The 24,542-nt window shown below is 41.6% G+C and overlaps 1 protein-coding gene across 1 annotated transcript in view; it reads left to right on the top strand.

Moving 5' to 3' along the window:
- LOC126108370 (zinc finger protein OZF-like) overlaps positions 1–22,982 on the top strand; it is a 36,643-nt gene extending 13,661 nt beyond the window's left edge. Inside the window, exons 2-4 of the mRNA XM_049913584.1 lie at positions 5,919–5,984; positions 13,828–13,865; positions 21,624–22,982. Coding sequence (XP_049769541.1) covers positions 5,919–5,984; positions 13,828–13,865; positions 21,624–22,791 — 1,272 coding nt within the window. The 3' untranslated portion in view covers positions 22,792–22,982. The remainder of the gene's footprint in view (positions 1–5,918; positions 5,985–13,827; positions 13,866–21,623) is intronic.
- Positions 22,983–24,542: the final 1,560 nt, after the last annotated feature.

Consider the following 24,542-nt stretch of genomic DNA (forward strand, 5'->3'; position numbering starts at 1 on the left):
GTTATTGCCAAAACAGTCTCACTTATTTGGTGTGTGTTACAATTGCTGCAATATTAGAAAGGCCTATTTTGTTTCATCCAGCAACAGGGGCAACATAGATGTAATCAGATCGAGAAATCACACCAGTCTTAAGTACTATTTCTATTAACAGCTTTTTCAGTGTTGGACGACAACATTTTGGTTTTTCATCTAGCAAAACATTTAGCGAACTGGGATGAGGTAATAGTTCTTTCGCAGAAAGGAAAGCACACCAGGTAAAGCTGTAGGAAGATTAGAGAGAAAAATTGCTAGGATCTAAGGATTGACGAAATGTGTACTGTTTTGCCTGTCTCTTGTCTTTACTGGTTTTAGGTATCCTATATTTAATTTCATGTCACACAGAAGAACAAGTTATTAGACAATAGGCAATAAAGAGTCCATATTTTCTGAAGAGTTCTTGTTCTCCCGGTGACATATAATCATATGCAGTATTAATCGCGAATTTTTGTTTTTTATTTTTTTGTGTGTTTAAGAGGGGCAGGGTGTCAAACCGGCCGACTGGGAGCAGGAGAGGCACTACAGGCCATTTTAATTTCCACTGTCCTGAAATAGTTTGATGGCATCCATTACAAAATATACACGTTTGAGTTCCACAGAGCAAAATACAGTGACATGTGGTATAAGAATGTTGTTTGAAGAGGCACTTCGGCAAACTTAAGATCAAATAACATGTCTTACATTTCCTCGAAGATATATATTTTATGTGTCAGACTCTTCAGAAAGATGTGCACTACAAAATGAATATATATATATTTTTTAATTTTGACGTTCTTATGCATTATGCATAGAGCGCAGAGCAGTCTGAGTTATAGTGCGGAGGGGGGAGGGGGATGAGGGGGGGAGGGGAGTAGGGGGCTAGTTTCCAGATGACCCGTGTTTACATTTAGTGATTTCTCTGTTTCCTCTTCGTTTACTGCTCTCACGTCAAATGAAAACAAGACGGATTTCTGTGGCTGGGAGCTATCAAGTGAATTAAAATACATTCACATAATTACTATGTTACTAGTTTCAGATTTGATTTTATTTCCACCTTTCTGACAGTCAAGTATTAATCGCCTTGCAGAACAATAAAGTTATTTTTGTCGGTTTGCTAAAGGAATTTTTCTTTTATTAAGGTTTCCTGCAGAGGCAGTAAATTTATTTGAAACGAAATGTTTAATTCCACACTACTGGCTAGTTTCAACTGTTCACTGCATTTAAAGTGCACTTACGGCATTAGGCCATAAGAAAGTACGAAACGTAAGGTAATACAGTACTGGTACTCCAAGAAAATTTATGTCCTGAAAACCAGACTGAAAAGCTTAGTATCAGGTTGAGGCATACGTCATTGGGAATCTGGACATTCCAATGTGCACTTCAAGGCGAACTATGCATTTTAGCCTGGTTCACGAAATTCCGACGCTCTGATGTCTTGTTTCTTTTATGACATAATGTAAGTAAGCTCTTCTAATGTTTCACACATATAAACATACGGGCTTCCTACGTCACCGTAGCTGCGCAAGTGCGGGGATGCCTATTATCTGGCACTCTCTGGCAACTGCTGAAATGAATCTATTTCTAACAGGTTGCGGGAAAATATTGCGAATTTTGGTTCAAAAAGCGTTGTTTTCGAAGTAAATTTCCTTTTACGCAAGATGAACTATGTACGAGAATGCACGATGAATTTCTGTGGTCACAGTGTGTTTGATATCATTTAAAAATCAACTCTTTGATGATGAGCCATTTAGAAGAATATTGAGCCCAGAATGTCAAGATTTACGTCGGTATTAAAAATTTTACTGGCGTATTTGTGTGATGTATCTTAAAGTGTAACATGCGCTAAACAGATCAACATTAAATGTGAAAGCTTAGCTTATCTTGTAGCTTATTAGTCTTCGAGACAAATATTATATGCGAAAGCTTTTCTTGTAGCAACACTATGTATATTAACTTAAACCATTAACTTTTTCTGTTGTTGGAATTCGAATTTATGCTTTCGTAATTCCAAAATGTGCAGCGTACATGTTGCTGCACGTCAAAGATCTTTCCAAAACGTGTTTTTCCCCCCTGAGTTTCATTTTCTAAAGTGCCGGGAAATTCTATGCTGCTGTATAAAACCATATCCATTCAAAGGATTGATAAATTTTAGAGTAGTGACAGAAAGTATACTGTCACTTAACACGGAAAAAGTGTATTTTCACCCATGAGAAAGTGTATTTTGAAGCAGGAGATCCGGGAAAATCCGGAAATTCTTTTTCCTTGTCCGCGTATACACCCTGTTGTCATAAGACTAATACGAATGTAAACATTACAACATATATTCTTGTGTGTTAGCTGTTACCTCATTTAAATCCTGTCCCTCTAATAAAATTGAGTGAGACAATCATAAATGCTGACAAACGTGCATATCATGTAATGCTTACATTCGTATTATTCTTATTCTGAATATAACAATGAAAAAAAATCATTATTGATAAAATTATTTAATTGAATAGGTAAAAAATCTACTCACAAAGCAGTGGCAGGTGCAGCTTAGAATGTAGCTTAGATTTGGGTAAATATGGTAAGTTGCATCCTTGTGAATCGGCCTGTTGTATTCATCTCTTGGTCTCCCTCTAAGATTTTTACCCCGCACACTTCTCCCCCAATTCTAAATTGAGGATTCCTTGATGTCTTGGAATGTGTCCCGTTAACCGATCCCTTCCACTAGTCGGGTTGTGCTACAAATTTCTTTTTTCACTAATTCTGTTCAGTACCTCCTCATTAATTACGTGATGTACTTGTCTAATCTTCAGCATTCTTCTGTAGCGCCACAGTAAGAAAGCTTGTACTCTCTTCTTGTCTAAATTGTTTATGGTACATGTTTCACTTCCATACATGGCTACTCTCCATGCGGATACTCCCAGAATTGACTTCCTGATTCCTAAATCTATATTAGATGTTAACAAGTTCCTCTTGTTTAAGAAACACTTTTCCTGCCATTGCCAGTCTATGTTTTATTTCATCCCTGTTTCATCAGTTATTTTACTGTTCAAATAGAAAAACTCATCTACCTTTTTCAGTGTCTCATTTCCTAATTTAATTCCATCAGCAGTACCTGATTTAATTCGACTACCTCCTGTTATCCTAGTCTTGCTTTTGCTGGTGTTCACCTCATATCTTCCTTTCAATACACTGCCCATTACATGCAACTGCTCTTTCTAGTCCTTTACTGTCTCTGACATAATTAAAATGTCATCGGAAAATCTCAAAGTTTTTATTTCTTCTCCCTGGACTTTAATTCCTAGCCTAAATTTTTCTTTGATTTCCTTTGCTGCTTGCTCAGTGTATGGATCAAATAATGTCAAGGAATGGCTACAAACTCTTGAAGAGAGTATTCCAGTCAACATTGTCAAAAGCTTTCTCTATGTCTACAAATGCTATAAATGTAGATTTGCCTTTTCTTAACGTATCTTCTAAAATAACCTTAACGTATCTTCTAAAATAACTCATAGGATCGGTACTGCCTTGCACGTTCCAGCTTTTCTCTGGAATCAGAACTGATGTTCCCCAAGGTTGGCTTCTACCAGGTTTTCCATTCTCCTTCTGTAAAGAATTCATGTTAGTACTTTGCTTATTTAACTGATAGTTTGATAATATTTACACCTGACAGCAGCTGCGTTCTTTGGAATTGTAATTATTACATTTTTCTTCAAGTCTGAGGGTATTTCACCTGTCTTGTACATCTTGCATATCAGATGGAAAATTTTGTCATGGCAGGCTCCCCCAAGACTATCAGTAACTTTGGTGGAATGTCATCTACTCCTGCACCCTTGTTTGGACTTAAGTATTTCAGTGCTCTGTCAAATTCTTATTGCAGTATCATATCTCCCATCTTGTCTTCATCTATGTCCTCTTCCATTTCCATAATATTGCCTTCAATTTCATCTCCCTTGCATATACTTTCTATATGCTTCTTCCACCTTTCAACTTTTTCGTCTTTGCTTCGGACTGGTTTTCCATCTGAGCTCTTGATATTCATACAGCTAGTTCTCTCTTCTCTAAGGGCTTCTTTAATTTTCCTGTAGCCAGTATCTATTTTTACACTAGTGATATATGCTTCTAATTACTTTCATTTGTCCTCTTAGCACCGGCCGGTGTGGCCGAGCGGTTCTAGGCGCTTCAGTCTGGAAGCGCGCGACCGCTACAGTCGCAGGTTCGAATCCTGCCTCGGGCATGGATGTGTGTGATGTCCTTAGGTTAGTTAGGTTTAAGTAGTTCTAAGTTCTAGGGGACTGATGACCTCAGATGTTAAGTCCCATAGTGCACAGAGCCATTTTTGTCCTCTAGCCATTCTCACTTAACCAGTAACACTTCCTGTCAATCTCAGTTTTTAGACATTTGTATTCCCTTTTGCCTGCTTCATATGCTGCATTTTTATATTTTCTCCTTTCATTAGTTAAATTCAATATCTCCTGTGTTATCCAAGGGTTTCTATTAGGCCTTGGCTTTTTACCTATTTGATCCTCTGCTGCCTTCACTATTACATCTCTCAGAGCTACCCATTCATCATCTCTTTGCTCTGTTGTAGTCAGTCATCCTAATGCTCTCTCTGAAACACTCAGCCGCCTCTGGTCATTTCGGCTTATCCAGGTTCCATCTAATTAATTTCTGCAATTTCTTTAGTTTTAAACTACAGTTCATAACCACTAAATTGTGGTCAGAGCCCACATCTGAGTCAGTCTGAAACCTTCCAGTGTTTCCAGGTCTCTTCCATGTATTCAACCTTCGTTGATGGTTCGTAAATTGCAATGATTAAATTATCCCCTGTACAAAATTTAGCCAGGTGGCTTCCTCTTTCATTACTATTCCCTGGTCCATATTCACCTACTACTTTTCCTTCTCTTCCTTTTCAGCTACTGAGTCCCCATTCCCCACCACAATTAGATTTTTGTCTCTCTTGACTATCTGAATTCTTTTATGTTATCATGCATTTCTTCAATATCATCATCATCATCATCATCATCATCATCATCTGCAAAGCTAGCTGGCATATAAACTTGTACCACTGTGGTGGTGTGGGCTGTGTGCCTGTCTTGCTTATGACAATGCATCCACATTGCTGTTTGTAGTAGCTTACCTCCGTTCCTGTTTTCTTATTCATTATTAAACCAACTCTTTCTTAACCACTATTTGACATTGTATTATAATCATATATAATTATCTGAACCAGAAGGTCTGTTTCTCCTGCTACCATTATAGTATGACAGTCAACTGAGTTTTTTGGTTGTAATGTGGTTTTGCTTGCTAATGCTAACTTATTTCCTTTTTATTGATGCACAACTTTTTAGTATAAATTTTGTCAATTAAGGTGGGAGTACAATCATTGTTTCTCCCCCGTCCCACTGTTTTTAGTTCAGATCTAATATTTTATTTACTAAGCAAATATTTTACTAGTCATTTTATGCAAGTCTGAAAAACTGCTTTCTTATCTGTTTTTGGATGGCAAGAACTACGGTGAATTATGCAGTCTGTGGCCGTCTTCTTCCGGGAGATATTGAATTAGTCTATTGGCCCACTTTTGGTGTTTTTGAGATCTAGAAAGTTTATTTGTTTTGTAGTTTGTGCTCAATTGTAAATGTGATGTTTTTATTCAAGTATTTGCAGTGTGAGTGTGTTTTTGTTTCTGTTCCATGAAATAAAATTAGCATGCTTTCTACATATATGTGATAGTAATAAACTTTGTTAGTCTATGAAAGTTGGTCCAAAAACTGTCCCCAGTACTGTGTAGGAAAATATTAGCTAGTGAACCAGAAAGGCAATTTCTCATTGCAAGCTGTGGAGGACCAGCTGTTCAAGACATTCTCAGTCGCTTTGTCAGCAGAGAGCTACTTACACTGACACGTTTCTCCACTTCACAGGTCCCGACATGTTTACCTGCCGACGACGAGGCCTCGAGAGACCCCCTGGCTTCTGAAGGAGACATAGTGAGTGCTTTGCTTGTCTTTTTATTTACCGTATTGTCACATTACTATCTGATTGTCGTACTTAATAAAAATCATTGTTTCACGCAAGCAAAAATTATGTTTTAGACTTGTGTGTTTCCACCAACAAGCCAGCCAATACCACCAACAAACTAAAATTTGCGGGATAGTATGCAGAAATTAATTGATTTTAATATGCTTAACTTCGAGTGTAGATTGATTAGATCCGGGAATTGTATACGTTAATTAATAACATGAGAACTAGTTGCACTCAATCTTTTTTTATTGTTTCTAGTAGCATCATTTACACATACAATTTTGTATAGACTTCAGTTGCTCTCAGATGCATCACAAATTGTATGGCTGATTAACTAATACTGTATGCTGATCAGTACAAACTTGATTTACAACTCGTACTGGAACAAACTAGGTGTGTGTAGAACTGACTGGGAAGGCACAGCTGCCGTGGTATAAATAAAGATTGTGGCGAAATAAATAAAAAAAATTAAATTTATTGATTTTTTGAAAAGAGGAAAAATTATGAACATGGAAATGTAACTTTAGAATTTTTGAAAGGCTTTTTTTTACGGACTGTGTTGACCGGCTTGAATGCGGACAAATTCAGAGCTGCGTGAAATATGCCTGTAATATAATTTAGCATTCCGATTAGTTACATTTTGAATTCTACGTCATTGTCGATTTAATCGGAGTTCTCACCTTAGACGTAGAATTAGTCCTCCTGCCACAGTATTAATTCGTTAGTCGCCATCGGTGTTCTTCTCTTTGTCGACCGTGTGTATCTTTCCGAGTCGGCATCGGTTCACTTCACGAAGGCGGTGGAAACTGAGGAATACAGTGCTACATCACTTTAAATAATTCTCGTAAATCTCAGATACTTCTCACTATTTTTTATTCACGACACAATAAGACTCACTGTGCTCGTCTCACAAACCGCAATTACTGACTATACGGCTGCCTTTCTGCACACTCCAAAAATTACGTCCATCCTCCACGAGGCAACAATCGAAAGTGTCTCTTAGCTCCTTCTTGGAGTATGAAACAAAAGAGAATCCAATGTGAACATTACAAAGATTATTGTCTAAATGCCTCTCAATTTAATCTTTGGTGCAGCCTTTAAGGTATTGTATGTCTCTGCGTCGGAATGTGTCATTACACAATGTAACAATACCAATTTACAGAGCTTTGTTAAAACATTAAACAATGCGAGAACCAGAACAGGATAATGACAGTATTATGAAAAGAATACATTGCTACTCACCATATAATGGACATGTCGAGTCACAGATAGGTGTAACAAAAAGACTGCTAAACACGTGAGCTTCTGGCCAAAAGGCCTCCTTGTAAAATAGACAACTCACGCACACTGGCGCAAACGTAGGTCAGACACAGGACTACAGATTCTGGCCACCGATGCCAGACTGTGCATGACGGTAGAAGCAATCTGGGTGGTGGGGCTGAGGAGGAGGCTGGGTGGGGACTGGGGGTAGCAGAGTAGGGATGGGGACAGTGAAGTTCTGCTTGCGGGAACGTACAGGGAGAGGGAAGGGCAACTAGGTGCTGTCAGAAGGACGGCAGGTGAGGGGGTCGAGCAGAAAGGGAGAGAAGTAGATGAGGGAGGAAGAAACTGTGGGTGCATCGGTGAAATAGAGGACAGTGTAGTGCTAGAGAGCGAGCAGGGACGGACAAGGTCTAAATGAGGTTAAGGCCAACGTGGGTTACTGGAACGTAGGAGATGTTGCAGGGAGAGCTCCTACACGTGCAGTTCATCTACATCTACATCTACATTTATACTCCGCAAGCCACCCAACGGTGTGTGGCGGAGGACACTTTACTTGCCACTGTCATTACCTCCCTTTTCTGTTCCAGCCGCGTACGGTTCGCGGGAAGAACGACTGTCTGAAAGCCTCCGTGCACGCTCGAATCTCTCTAATTTTACATTCGTGATCTCCTCGAGAGGTATAAGTAGGGGGAAGCAATATATTCGATACCTCATCTGGAAACGCACCCTCTCGAAACCTGGCGAGCGAGCTACACCGCGATGCAGAGCGCCTCTCCTGCAGAGTCTGCCACTTGAGTTTGCTAAACAGCTCCGTAATGCTATCACGGTTACCAAATAACCCTGTGACGAAACGCGCCGCTCTTCTTTGGATCATCTGTATCTCCTCCGTCAACCCGATCTGGTACGGATCCCACACTGAGGGGCAATACTCGAGTATAGGTCGAACGAGTGTTTTGTAAGCCACCTCCTTTGTTGATGGACTACATTTTCTAAGGACTCTCCCAATGAATCTCAACCTGGTACCCACCTTACCGACAATTAATTTTATACGATCATTCCACTTCAAATTGTTCTGCACGCATACTCCCAGATATTTTACAGAAGTAACTGCTACCAGTGTTTGTTCCGCTATCATATAATCGTATAATAAAGGATCCTTCTTTCTATGTACTCATAATACATTACATTTGTCTATGTTAAGGTTCAGTTGCCACTCCCTGCACCAAGTGCCTATCCGCTGCAGATCTTCCTGCATTTTGCTATAATTTTCTAATGCTGCAACTTCTCTGCATACTACAGCATCATCCGCGAAAAGCCGCACGGAACTTCCGACACTATCTACTAGGTCATTTACATATATTGTGAAAAGCAATGGTCCCGTAACACTCCCCTGTGGCACGCCAGAGGTTACTTTAACGTCTGTAGACATCTCTCCATTGATAACAACATGCTGTGTTCTGTTTGCTAAAAACTCTTCAATCCAGCCACACAGCTGGTCTGATATTCCGTAGGCTGTTACTTACAGTTCAGAAAAATGGTGTCGATAGCAAGGCTGTGAAGTAGTGTGCTCAGCAACTGGGTGGTCCAGCTGTCTGCCGACCACAGTTTGTCGGTCTTTTGTGCTGGCAGACAGTTTGTCAGTTGTTGTGCGCATGTAGAATGCAGCTCAGTGGTTGCAGCTTAGCTTGTAGATTGCACAACTGGTTTCTCAGGTAGCCCTTCCTTTTATGGAGGTGCTTGTGACCAGAGTGGAATAGGTGCGGTGGTGGGAGGATGTATGAGAGAGTTTTGCATCTAAGGCTGTTACAGGAATATGAGCTATGAGGTAGGGGGTTGGGAGTAGGGATTTACGAAGATATTGTGTAGATTTGGTGGGTGGCAGAATACCACTGTGGGTGTGATGGGAAGTATAATGGGCACGACAGGAGGTACTTGAAACTCTGGCGGAGAGTCTTATTCGGGTCGCACTGAGTTGTGAGAGGAGAGCTCCTTTGTGGCTGGCCGGACTTTGGGAGGTGGTGGGTAACTGGAGAGATGAGGCATGGGAGATGTGTTACTGTACAAGGTTGGGAGGATAATTTTGGTCCGGGAAGGCCTCGGTGAGATCCTCACTACATTTGAAGATGGATTATTCCTCACTACAGATGTAGCGGCTCTAAGTCACTGGACTGTATGAGGTAGGTGTCGACATTGCGGAATGTGGCTTGTAGGTTTGAGAAAGACCAAGTAAAGCGAAGGGGGATAGGTTTTGGGGTAATCTGGATAGGGTGTACCTACATTTGATCCAGATCGTGAAGACATCATCATTGAATATGAAGTTTTGAAGATTTTGGGTTGTGGATGGTTAAAAAAAAAGTCCTCTAGATGGCCCATGTATATGTGTCATGGAAAATCTGAGATGAAATATATATATATATATATATATATATATATATATATATATATATATATATATATATATATATATATTTTACATGATTTAAGCATTTCTACGCATTTTTATCCTACTCTGCTCCTTCCATCTGCACACAAATGTTTCCGTATCTCTAGCCAGAACCCAATCCTACGTACTGTTCCTGCATTGTTGCCTGGCTCATGGAATCTTCCCAAATGTCCTTAGCATCAAATTACCTGCCTTTGGTAGCAACCCCTCCTTCCAACAATAACCCCTGTCCATTCAGATTCCGGCAGTCATTAGCCGTCACCAACCTTGTCCAGCAAAATCGGGCTCAAACCTCTTTGCAAGACCTCCTCTCCATCCATTAAATTCACTTGCTCTGCAATCCCAAATTTCTGTATCCCATCTCTCCCACTGAAAGTCTTGCCCTCCAGGAAATAAAGCAGCATGCACAATGCCACCTTAAAAAAACTCTCCAGCCTGTTGACTTCCTACTCCTGCCTCAAATTACCACTATCTGCCACCTCTGCAACAATCTCCAAACTTCCCCCACACCCCCTCATAGCTGGAAAAACCCTGCCTCGCAGACATACTACATTTACCACACCGTCAGAAACTCCCTCTCGCCACTATACAGAAGCCAGAATCTAAACGAACCTGAAACACAGTCACAAACCTTCCCTCCAAAACCCTCAGTCCCACAGAAGTATCTGTCCTTTCCAAAGGCCTCACCTTTTGCCCCCTCCCAATATCAGTCATGCAGGACTTGTTAAAGTCATTCTCTCCTTCTCCCAGTCCGTACAGTGGAAACACTTTTTCGTCACCAATCTTAACAATCGGACTCTACCAAAGACCAGTGTCGAATCCTACTTGACTCAGTTCACTCCTCCATCTGACCAGGATCCGCTCCCTCTGTCCCCGAATCACCCCCTCTTAACATTCCCCACTTTCTTAACCTAAAACCTCGTCTCACCATCATTTGCCAAATCCCTCATTGTGAAAGCTGACCTTACATCCTCAGAAAGAACTGCAATCCAAAATTGATCCGGACCTTGTAGTCCTACCTGCTGACAAAGGCTGCAACGGCTGCAGGCTTTTGAACTGCAGCGATTGCCTGGCAGAAGGGCTCCACCAGCTGTCAGATCCGTCCAGCTACAAATCCTGCCACAGTGAGCCTATTCCAGACAGGATCTCCAGTTTCTCCTCAAATCCATAGCGCCCAGGACCTCTCCCAAGTCTCTCTCTCTCTCCTGGTCCCTAATCCTCCCCACTCTCCTACCTTGTGCGTGCTTCCGAAGGTCCATTAACTCGACCACCCAGGACACCCCTTTTAAGAGAATCTCTGCCCTTGTAGGCATAAACATTCAGCCTATTACCTGAAACCCAACCTCCTATATAAAAGACACCAACCGTTTACTCCACTGACTCTCCACAGTTCCTGTTCCTCTGCCACAAGGAACCCTGCTCTACACTACCATTGTCACCTCCCTGTACACTAACATCCCTAACTTTGCCACTATTGAACACTGCATTTCCCAATGCCCCATGGATGCCAAACCTACAACTTACTTTCTGGTCACTATAACCAACTATATACTCACCCCACAATTACTTCACCATTGAAGGTGTTGGGTTGACAGAAGAACCAACACCGTGTTACTATTGGAGGCCGAAATGCACGCATTTTAGCTCACGCAGGCTGGCGTGAGGAGGGAAGAACTATACTGACGTGAGGTCTGGAACATGACTAGGAATTAGAATTCAGAAAGCGGATGTTATTAGTTTAATACTTAACTTTAATCCATTAATGATGAACGTCGCTCTTGAAGGTACATGATTCACAACATCAATATCAATAGTAACTGAATATGGCGCCTTGCTAGGTCGTAGCAAATGACGTAGCTGAAGGCTATGCTAAACTGTCGTCTCTGCAAATGAGAGCGTATGTAGTCAGTGAACCATCACTAGCAAAGTCGGCTGTACAACTGGGGCGAGTGCTAGGAAGTCTCTCTAGACCTGCCATGTGGCGGTGTTCGGTCTGCAATCACTGATAGTGGCGACACGCGGGTCCGACGTATACTAACGGACCGCGGCCGATTTAAAGGCTACCACCTAGCAAGTGTGGTGTCTGGCGGTGACACCACAGCACCACCACCAGCTTGCACAGTGGTTGTCGATAACTCGGATCCACGATCTCGTGAGGTCTGAGCTATGATTAAGTTATGCTCTGTGCAAAATTCTACCAGGCGGCTTCCTCTTTCATTTCTTAACCCCAATCCATATTCACCTACTACGTTACCTTCTCTCCCTTTTCCAACTACCGAATTCCAGTCATCCATGGCTATTAAATTTTCATCTCCCTTCACTATCTGAATAATTTCTTTTATTTCATCATAGATTTCTCCAATTTCTTTGTCATCTGCAGAGCTAGTTGGCATATAAACTTGTACTACTGTAGTAGGCGTGGGCTTCGTGTCTATCTTGGCCACAATAATATGTTCACTGTGCTGTTCGTAGTAGCTAGCTTTTTATTCATTATTAAACCTACCCCTGCATTACCGCTTTTTGATTTTGTATTTATAACCCTGTATTTGCCTGACCAAAAGTCTTGTTCCTCCTGCCAGCGAACTTCACTAATTCCCACTATATCTAATTTTAACCTATCCGTTTCCATTTTTAAATTTTCTAACCTACCTGCTCGATTAAGGGATCTGACATTCCACACTCCGATCCATAGAACGCCAGTTTTCTTTCTCCTGATAACGACGTCCTCCTGAGCAGTCCCCACCCAGAGATCCGAATGGGGGACTATTTTACCTCCAGAATATTTTACCCAAGAGGACGTCATCATCATTAAACCATACAGTAAAGCTGCATGCCCTCGGGAAAAATTATGGCTGTAGTTTCCCCTTGCTTTCAGCCGTTCGCAGTACCAGCACAGCAAGGCCGTTTTGGTTAGTGTTACAAGGCCAGATCAGTCAGTCATCCAGACTGTTGCCCCTGCAACTACTGAAAAGGCTGCTGCCCCTCTTCAGGAACCACACGTTTGTCTGGCCTCTCAACTGTTGTGGTTGCACGCTGTTCGGAGTGGCCTTGTGGCTCTAGGCGCTACAGTCTGGAACCGCGTGACCGCTGCGGTCGCAGGTACGAATCCTGCGGGCTGAATGTGTGTGATGTCCTTAGGTTAGTTAGGTTTAAGTAGTTCTAAGTTCTAGGGGACTGATGACCTCAGAAGTTAAGTCCCATAGTGCTCAGAGCCATTTGAACCATTTTTGTGGTTGCACCTATGGTACGGCTATCTGTAACGCTGAGGCATCTTTTGCCATGCACTATTCAGTGGCTTGCAGAATATGTATATAGATGTAGATAAAGTATGTAGATGTAGAATATGACAGGCCCCACGACAGTTTTTGACTGTTAACCATTTCACATCCTACTATGCCGTTCCCCAAGTGTTGTGGACATTTATACAGGCACCACTTGCATTTTCCTACAGTGCTATGGATGTCTGAATGCTTCCTGAGCTGCTGATACCATTGGTGCAGATGAGTTACTTCCATGACTTGGTGAATAAAATGTTTCCAGAATTTATCATGTAACATATGTGCATTATTGTGTGCTATCATTTGCAAATGACTTCATTTGGATATCTTGAATTGTTCATGAGATACAACAGTTGTTATGACAACGTGGTTCGCGATGTGCAAGGACGTGAGTAAGTGCATTGTGCACGACTGTCCTTCAGATATAAAGCCCAATTAATCTGCTTCACTGTCGGCAAAGGTTTATAATGGACTGTGGTTGACTGTGTGGAAAAGTGATGGTATATAGCTGAAATCTTGCTGTGTTGGTGTTGTTATGCCTTCTGTGTATGTTGTAGTTTTCATGAAACTAAATGGGAGCCACTGATTTCAGAATGATTGTTATATGAAAGCTTTAGATGACCATTAAATGTCTACAGTGAAATTTTTGGAGAAAAGAATGGGACGAGATGGTAGCACTGACTGAATATAAATGTAAGAACATATTTTTATCAGTTTTAATATGTTGTTGACACACTGTCTGTAACAGACAGAGGTGTATTGCTAGTAAGTACATTCTGTGCTGACCAATCAACCAACACGTAATTGTCTCTCCTAATGTTCCAGGAACCAGGGGCGGCAGAGATATATTTTGACAGAACACGGTAAGTTTAAATAGTTTGGTAATAGACTTTTAATACTTTGAAGTGATATGTTGCCGATTGTTAAAAGGAGTCAGTAAGGCAAATCTTTTTCTAGAATTATTAAGTGTATATTTTCTGGAGACTGAAGAAGGTCTTTGTAAGGATTGACATAGTTTCCATGAGAAAAAATAGTGTGTGTGTGTGTGTGTGTGTGCGCGCGCGTAAATTGCATCCTGACAGGAAACGTTTTTGTTGTAAATGTTTCCTTTTTAATGTAGTTTCAAATATTATCTCTCATTAAGGTTTCTGTCCACACGTCTTACTTTCCCGTAGTGTATCTGGATCAGCTGCTATCCTGTGTCTAATAATGAGAAAACTGTATTGATATGTTGTGCTGCACTGTCGGTATCAAAAACTTAAAACACATTAAGAGAAATGCGTAACAGTCATTGGTGGACAAAAATGTACTGCAGAAGAAGTGATGAGAATAACTTGCAATGGGACGAGTGTGGAGGATGACGCAGCCTTATGTAAATTCACTAGGATATCATCCTTTGAATTTCAAATTATGGCTTTTGTGATAGTATTGTATGGTACAAAGAAGACACAAATTTCAGGAAAGCAATTACGGTGTTACTCTTCATATTTTGGCAGCTGCAGTTTCAAGCCAGAGATATGCATATTTGTTTCACATTTCAAAGTAAGCAACGTCTGAAATAATACCTGCAGTATGTGGAGCAGTGGTTTTGAAGCCACGAACGATTAGCGACCTGATCTACTTCCCGGTACAGCTGTTGCTGACCCTAAATACCACAGCAGTTCTTTCCAAAGACTCCTGTCATCTGTTTACATTCTTATAGCTGGAATTCCCGACATTCCACAAGCACTTCTCTGCTTCGTGCGACAACAGCAATTCCAAACAGTGTGGCCTTGTCCGCTACCTTTCAGTATCGTATTGATGGACTGTGTAAACAAGTGCAAAAGCATACAAACTACAGGTGACCTAGGCACATGCGAATGCTAGTGCCGTGCAGTGGCAAGGTGCAGAATCTGGCCAAAAACATCGGGCCGACACGAGTTTGCAGTGGTTGACAGAAACATAGCCTGAAATTTGTTGCACACTTCAGTTTGGACACAGCTTTAGATACAGATCCATTCTGTCACCTAGAAGACAAAGTACAGGCGTGCAGAATATCTAAACACTGGTGTGACTGCATTGAAGATTTTCGTGGCAAACAGAACTCTTTGTATCATTCCAAATGTGGGGGCACTCACCACAGTACTGTTCAGAATATATAAACAGCTAACCAGACAATGTTCGTGCCAGTCTGAGGTCCTTCACAGATGATACAGTGTGGCAGTTGTGCATGACTTACTTGACTTAATTCCTTTGGCCCCTATGGGGACATAGGGCATCCAGGAGAACTCGCCATCCATGTCTGTCTTTGGCCATTTGCCTCAATTCTGCCCAGGTCTTGCCAACTATTTTAGCTTCCCTTTCCACTGTCCTCTTCCATGAGCCCCTTGGTCTTCCTCTCTTCCTTGTTCCCTGGGGATTCTATTCCAATGCTTTTTTCTCGATGGCTCCATCTGGTTTTCCCAAGGTGTGCCCCAACCAGCCCCACTTTCTCCCTCATATCTGGTCTTCTATAGGTATCTGGTTTGTTATTCGCCAGAGCTCCTCATTACATATTTTTTCTGGCCACCAGATATTCATGATGCTTCGAAGACATCTATTTATGAAGCTTTGTAACTGGGTTGTTATCTTTTTATCCATTTTCCAGCTTTCACTGGCGTACAGAAGGACAGCCTTCACGTTTGTATTAAAAATACGGATTTTTGTTTTGTATGTGATATTTCTATTTTTCCATATTGGATACAATTGTATGAAGGCAGCATTTGCCTTTTTAATGCGGTTTTTCACGTCATCTCCAGCTCCGCCATCTTCCGCCACTATACTACCCAGATACAGGAATGAGTTGACAGTCTCCACTCGCTGCTCACCTATTAACAGGGACATCTCCATGTTACCTGAATTTACTCTCATTTCCTTTGTTTTGTCTGTATTTATCTTGAGGCCAGCAGTCTCTGCCTATTCTTTCAGCAAGCTTAATTTAGCTTGCATATCAGTCAGCCTTGGAGCTAATAAAACTATGTCGTCTGCAAAATCCAAATCCTCCAGACGTTCGTGGATCGCCCACTGGATTCCTCGTCTCCTGCCTGCTGTGACTGTTCTCATAACAGAGTCTAGAATGAGTAGAAAAAGTGTTGGTGACAAAATGCAACCCTGCCGGACTCCAGTTGTTACTTTTATGGGCTCTGTCAGTTGTCCATAGTAGAGTATATATCAGAGCACGTGTGTCAACCGCCTGCACTGGTTTTAGTTACATTTTTTCCACATACGTACACCGAGGTGACAAAAGTCGTGGGGTACCTGCTAATACTGTGTTCGACGTTCGTTTGCTGGGACAGTGCGGCAGCTCAACACGGCACGGACTCGACAGGTTGTCAGGAGTCCCCTGCAGGAATACGCAGCTGTGGTGCCTCTGCAGCCATCCGTAATTACGAAAGTACGGCCGGTGCAAGATTCTGTGTGCAAACTGACCTTCCAATTATGCCCCGTAAACTTTTCACGGGATTCACATCGGGCAATCTGGGTAGCCAGCTCGTTTGCTCGAATTGTCCAGATTATTCTTCAAACCGATTGGGAACAGATGTGGTGCGGTGACACGGTGCATTGTCATTCTTAAAAAATTTCGACGTCGTTTGTGAACGTGAAGTCCACGAACGGCAGCAGACGGTCTCCGAGTAGCCGATCCTAACCGTTTCCGGTCGGCGGTCTGTTCGGTCGGCCCACACCGTAGTGGAGCCACGACCGGCTCGCCCGGTGCCTCGTCGGGAGCTCGACTGCCTGCTTTCGTGGGGTCTGCACCGCACTCCGACCTTGCCGTCAGATCTGACCGGCTGAAATTGGGACTCCTCTGACCGGGCCGTGGGTTTTCAGTAGTCTAGGGTCCGACCGATACGATTACGAGCCCGGGAGAGGCATTACGGGCAATGTTATGCTGTCGGCAAAGGCACTCGTATCGGTCATCTCGCGCTGTACTTCGCTGCACTGCCCTAACGGATATGTTTCTCGTGTGCCACGTTGGTTTCTTGCAATCGTTTCGTGCAGTGTCGCTCGTCTTTAACACTGACAACCCTATGCAGTCTCCGCCGCTCTCAGTCGTTAAGTGAAGACTGTCGGTTACTGTATTGTACACGGTGAGAGGAAAAGCGTGAAATTTGACACACTCTTGACATTTTCGATCTGGGAATATTGAATTCCCTAATCATTTCTGAAATGGAATATCCTGTACATCTGGCTCTAATTACCATTCCGTGTTCAGTGTCTGTTAATTCCCACTGTGTGACATTAATCACGTGGGAAACCTTTTCTCATAAATCACACGTGTACAGATGATAGCTCTGCCAATGCACTGCCCTTCTATACCGTGTGTACAGCAATCTGTATATGTCCACATCTCTATCCCATTACTTTTGTGACCTCAGTGTATAACTGACTTGTCGGCGATTCGTAGCAGTTGAACAGATCAAATGATTCCACAAAGTTGTATCCAGTGAAGATTCCTCTGAGTCGATTATCTCATTGGTGCCCGAGTCGAAAATGTTGATATGAATTAGAGCGTGTAAGCTTTTAACCCTCGAGCACAACACCTTTTATCTTTTGTCGAGAAAATTTAATACTGCAGGTCCTATATTTTCAGATCAGAGACACAAACCAATCTGATACCATTAATAAGGAATATTCCTGTAGTGCCGCGTGTGAATTTTACTTGATATAATCTCAGTTATCGGATGATACACTGTCCATAGACCTGACGTCTAATGTCAACACTGTTAAAGATCGCAACTGCCGTTCTAAACTGTGGTTAATATGTAAATTTTGGATATTTTCACACAAATTTCATCCAAACGAGAAGAACATTTGCAACTGATATTTTTCAGTAAGCTGGTTAAAGATTCTGTGTAAAATATCTTCACTTCACAAAGAACATAATATTGTACAAAAACTTACTTTTTGTGTAGCTATTATTTTTAAAGATTGACATACTTCATTATAGTGTACTTCAGTTGAAGTATCATTCAAGGTTCCATTTCAGACAAAATGCTTCCGTAGATCAATTCAGTACTTTTGGTACAGACAGTATTGTAAATAATGCTAAACACCGTTCTGTAGTTTCTCAATAAAAACTCTCTCATATCACTTTATTGCATGTCAGTCATTGCAGTTTGTGTAAATAGAACAAAGGAACCAATGTTGTTGCACTATGTGACTGAGCCCTGAATCCAGTGAAAACCTCAAATACCTGAGAGGATCCTTCTGAAGCAGTTTGATGTGGAACCACCACAGAAGTCTAGCCAGACTCAGTACTGGTTGCAAAAGATAATAAGGAAGCCTCATTTGTGCACCAAACCGGTCGCTTCCAAAGCCAAAGTTCAGACATTTGCTGACTTTTGTTTGTCAGTGGAATACTTAAAGCCTTAGATGCAGAATCAAGGCAACTTATATAAGCCTGTCAGTGGCATAGTGGCTGTTCCAGGAGGAATGGTGAATATTCTGGGATGTGACAGGAATGATCATTCAAAGCAAAAAGGTCTAGTAAACACTGTACTCTAATATGGGTATCTTAAGAGCTGTGAGTGCTTGTTCATCTTTACTACTTTAAAGCACATCTCTACTATTCAAAAAAGGTACTCATAGCTCTTAAGGTGTTCATTTTAGAACCCTATGTTCACTGAACATTTTTGTCTTGTTTCGGTCCATACTACCACCTCTCAAAATATGGAAAGCAAAGAGCGTGCGGTACATGAGATTTTTTTCACAATATCGAAGATGAAAAAATTGCTCATACTGTTAAGGTATGCACTTTAGGGCTCGTGTCTACTGGACCTTTGTGCTTTTAGCGATCATTCCTGTCGTGTCCCTCAATAATGACCATTGTTCTGGAATAACCTTTGCGAATCTGGTATCGTCCCAAAACACTTTAATTAAAGTATTGTGATAACGATTCCAAAAAGAACAGAGCAGCCACGTGTGAAAATCACAGCACATTCAGCATCCTAGTTCACACTTCGAAAATATTAACAAAAATAATACACAGACACTTTAAGGACATAAGTGAAGCCAATTTAGCTGAAGGTGAATTTGGCCTCTGAGAAGGCATAGGGCGTGGTAACCTTGGCATTTAGTGCCCGCAAACTCCTCAAGGCAGAGGGACGATAGATCGACTCCCGTGCCTTTGCAGTATAACTGAGGATAGCTCTAGGATCGACAGAATAAATTTATAGAGCATTTGTAGACTTCTGGAAATCATTGGGCATTGCCAAGTGGAACAAACTAATCAAAATTGTAGTAGTAATTAAACTATAGACAGAGGAAGAATAATAGTAAAGACAAGAGACACAAAAAAATGTTTTTCATTCTCTGCAATGATGATAATTTATAATGTGACGGAAGCTGAAAATGGATTAATTAAATAAATGAAGACTATCAGACACTCAAAACTTATGTGCTTTTATTTTATTAAAAAAATTGGAAGTGCTTTTCTTGTTATTGCGTGTCTAAAATTCCTATCCTCTCTACTTCTGTCATTGTAAGTTATCTTTGTTTCCTAATAGTAAAACCCTATCTACTACTTTCAGCACCTTATTTCCTTATCTAATTCCCCTAGCATCATGTGATATAATTCAACTATACTATGTAGCACCTTTGTTTTCTTGTACTGACAAATATCTCCATAAAAGACTTCTAACACTTAATTTATATTCAGGTTTGACATATATTTCTTTTTCAGAAATGATTTTCTTGCTGCTGCCAATCTGCGTTTTATATTCTGTATACTTTTGGCCATCATCAGTTACTTTACTGTCCAAATAGCAAAACTCATATACTACTTTTATAGTCACATATTTCCTAATTTAATTCCAAATCATCACCTGCATTCCACTATTCTGATTTTACTTTTATTTAATATCATATATTAAACATCTTTTGAATACGGTATCCTTGCCGTTCAACTGCTCTTCAAAGTCCTCTGCTGTCTCTGACAGAATTACAATGTCATCTCCAAACCTCAAAGTTTTAACACTCTCTCCCTCAACTTCTGTTCCCTTTCCGAAATTCTTCTGATTTTCTTTACTGCTAGCTCACTGTACAGATTTAATAACATTGTGATGAGGGTACAACCATGTCTCACTCCATTCTCAACCTCTGCTTCCCTCGCACATTTTTCGACTCGTGTAGGTGCAGTCTGATTTCTGTACAAGTCGTAGATAATCTTTAGTTTACAGTATTGTACCTCTGCTACTTTCAGAATTTGTAAAAAAAATTTCCGGTCCAAGGTGTCGAAAGATTGGTGAGGTTGATAGAACACTTTTAACAACTGGACAAGTTATCCTCTGTAGAAATTGCAACACACTCACCATCTGGTCCAGTGGTGAGATTGTGGTGTCGCATGTCTGGAATCAGGTGTTAAGATCTTGGTATTCTGTACCTGACAAGGATGACAGTGCATTTGGCATCTGGGCATTTGCAATTCCTCCCTGGCCATCCACATTTAGATCCTCAACGGATTCCTTAAGTCAATAAAGCAGAATGTTGGTTGGCATGGTTCCTTTCAAAAGGACTCTGCTGATTTCCTTTCCCATCCCACTTCAGTTTGAATTTGTATTCTGTCTCTAATGAGATAACCATTGACAAACCTTTAAACCATAATCTCCTTTCTTTCCTCTGTTTCAGAATACTGTGTAGAACAGTGAAGTTATAACTGTAGCTATATCTCCAGACGGGGATGTTCTTGATTTGTACACACCTTTATTCTCTCTCTCTCTCTCTCTCTCTCTCTCTCTCTCTCTCTCTCTCGCAAGAAAATTGAACATATACACAAATTATGCAGCATGTTATTAATTTTCATGAATGTTTTGTGTGTCTGTAGTAACCTAAAGGCTATAGTCTGCCCAAATGACGTTTTCATATTAAGCCTGTGCACTTTACAACCAACATAACTGCTAAATTAGTGCAGTGATAATGTATGCAGAGTGGCACAGTGTAAAAATTTAAAATGAAATAAAAAACCTCCCTCTAAATAATGAAAAATGAGTACTGCATAATATAGCAAACAAATTAAATTTATTATACATAAACAATTTTTCATCGGACAATATGTGACAAGTGGTTCAACAACATGTGTTACATTAATTGAGATCTAATCGTTTCACATAACATACAGTTTTGGTTTTAGAAATTTCCTATTTGTCTTAAGGTTTGTTAAATGCTTTCAGATATACAGCAGCTATTCACTGCATGCAGTCATCTCTACTCTGTTTTACATTTATTAAGAGCCTCCACATGACATAAAACAATGTAGTGCCCATCATCCCATCACATTATTATTATTATTATTATTATTATTACAGATTGCAAATTATGCATGGACTGAGGTTCGAAGTCAGATTAAAATGATATACTCAAATTATTAACCAAAAGTGTTAATTGTCTGTTCAAAATAGTGTGTTATTGCTAAAATCCTGAAGTGGCAAGATACAGGAACCAAGTATGCTGAGGTATCAGGTTCTTCATTAAATGCTGAGATCGTGTAATACGTCATAACCTGACTACGGCAGTTACATTTCAGTGTGCATGTTGTACAATATGATTTAATACTGTTTTTATTTTATTTTAATGTATGTTTAATACATTCACATTATGCTCCACAGATTTGGGTTCTTCGCCACTGTGTCAACAGAAACAGCAATTGCTGCCCTGGCGGGACGAGTCGGTACCGACGGGGAACTGTCGCAGTATCGGATGCACGAGAGCGCACCTCACAGCAACTGTAATACTGCAGCGAGACAGAGTGTCGGGGAAAACTTTGAATGTAGTTCGTGCTCTTCAGCTTTCACGTTAAAGCACAGCCTCGTACTCCACGTGTTCACCCACGTACCGGGTGTGCCACCTCCGGACCACATCTGCAGAGTGTGCGGGGAGGTGTTCGACGACGCGGAGTCTCTGCTCGGACACGCGACTGCTCACGAGGACGGGCTGCGGGGGGCTCTTCGGACTTCCGGAAGATCCGAGCCGCCTCCCGACGGACGGAAGCCCCGAAAACGTCCTCACAGCTGCGATACGTGCGGCAAGGCCTTCCCGACGCCCCAGAGCCTGAACATCCACGCGCGGACTCACTCCGGGGAGAGGCCGTACGACTGCGAAATTTGCGGCAGAGCTTTCGTACAGTGGATTCACCTGCACAACCACAAAATTACGCACTCCGACGAGAAGCCTCACCGCTGCGAAATCTGCGGGAGGACCTTCGGCCACTCCGACAGCCTGAAGAGGCACCTGCGGCTGCACACGGGCGAGACGCCGTACCGGTGCGACGTTTGCGGGTTGTCCTTCTCTCTCTTGGACAAACTCAAAACGCACAGGCAACTCCACACCGGAAAGAAAAAGTACAGTTGCGAAATTTGCGGGAGCTCCTTCGCCACACCGAACAGCCTGAAGGCGCACACGCGGAGGCACACGGACGAGAGGCCTTACGGCTGCGACGTCTGCGGCGAAACCTTCATGTGGTCTGCGACTCTCAAGAGGCACAGACTTACGCATACGGGCGAGAAGCCCTACAGCTGCAATCTGTGCGAGAGGCAGTTTGCCGAGCTGAACACTCTGAAGAGACACTTGCAGAGTCATTCCGGCGAGAGGCCTTATAGCTGCGAACTTTGCGGAGCGACGTTTTGCTACCTCAGCTCTCTCAATGCACACGGCAGGGTGCACACGGGTGAGAAGCCGTACAGCTGCGACATATGCGGCAAGTGCTTTGCGGTGTCGAGTCACGTGAAACGCCACCGGCGGGTGCACGCGAACGGCCCGGAGGCGCAAATCTCGTAAGAGCCCTTCCTCTTTCACTAATGGCACTAGTAACGGATACGTGCGTTTACGAAGAGACTCGAGATATTCTAAATTGCTCTCGGGGCAATGTTGTTACGTTTTGCACCGGCGAATGGAGTTTGCGAGTTCCCAGTGTTGCCGACAGTGGCTCGGCAATCAGATTTTTGGCATGTATCCGAGAATGTTATTGACATGTGCCTATTATTTTAAATAATAAACTAAGCAGAATAGGAGAACAATAAAATGATCATTTATCTTTTGCAGTCACCTGGTGCAAACTTCATAGAGTTTTATTTTAATCATTATTCAGGGCCTTAACATCTAGCTTTAAGACTGATTTGCTGGCCATCAGTTTTTCAAAAATATAGCATCACAAAGGTAGCACGTGTAAAATATGGGAAGCGAAATTTATTTACAGCTTGTACAGAAACCGGACTAAAGTTACAAGAGTCAAAGGATGTGAAAGGCGATCAGTAATCTAGGAGTGAGATGGACAGTTGTAGCCTATCACTGATGTTATTCAATAGTAAAGGAAACAGAGAAGTAATTTCGAAAGGGATTTGAAGTACAGGGAGAAGAAATAAAGACTTAAAGGCTTGCCAGTGACACAGTAATTCTGCCAGAGATCACAGAATAATTGCAAGGGCAGTTGGACAAAGTAGATAGTGCCTTAACAGAGATGTATATCAACAAAATTTAAAAGGAAAGCTAATGGCATGTCATCAAATTAAATCAGATGAGGTTGGGGGAATCAGAATAGGAGATGAGACAGTAAAAGTAGTAGATGAGTTTTGCTTTGCTATTTGAGCAGCAGAATAACTTATCATGGTCAAATAAGACAGGGTATAAAATGTATACTCACAATAGGAAGGAAAATGTTCCTGAAAAAAGAGATTCATTAACATTAGATACAGATTCAAGTGTCCGGACACTTTCGTGAAGGTATTTGCGTGGAGTGTAGCTTTGTACAGAAGTAAAACATGGACAAGAAACTGTTGCAACAAGAACAAACTTTTGAAATGAGGTGCTACAGAAGAAAGCTGAAGACCACATGGGTAGATCAAGTATGTAATGAGAAGGTACTAAATCAAATTGGGGGGGGAAAAATTATTCCCAACTTGACTAAAAGAAGGGGCAGGTTGATAGGACACAGTCCGAGGCATCAAGGAATCATCAGTTTCATAGTGGAAGTGAGTAGATGGATAGGGGGGGAGGGGGTGGGGGAGGGGGACCTGTAGAGAGAGACCATGACTTCAATACAATAAGAGGTTCAAGTGAAAAGTTCTGAAGAGGCTTTTATGAGGTGGACGAGAATAAAAAGCAGCAGAAATCAGTCTTCAAACTGAACAGCTGCTTTGTGAAACACATTTTTTCATGAAAGAATCATTCCTATTTGTGAAAGCTAAACGTCTCCAGACCACACTGCTCACAATAAACTCCCTCATACTACGTCCTCTCAGCACAAATTGTGACATTTTAACCCATAAATGGGATTTGTAGTACACATTGCATAATTTCATTCAATACTGCGCCATTATGGCACATTCTTATGTGGTAATGCAGCTAGGGTCGAACAATTATTTATTCTACAGAAACGCGCAGTAAGAATATAGCGTAAAGTTGACAACTAAACACATTACAGAACCTTGTTCGAGGACCTAGGGATACTTATGCATACATACCAAAACGTCTACTACATAATTATTTTACACACATCAAAAAAATTTTGCATCCACCCGGTTCCCAAAACT

This window comes from Schistocerca cancellata, chromosome 11 (assembly GCF_023864275.1).
Source record: "Schistocerca cancellata isolate TAMUIC-IGC-003103 chromosome 11, iqSchCanc2.1, whole genome shotgun sequence".
NCBI lineage: Eukaryota > Metazoa > Arthropoda > Insecta > Orthoptera > Acrididae > Schistocerca > Schistocerca cancellata.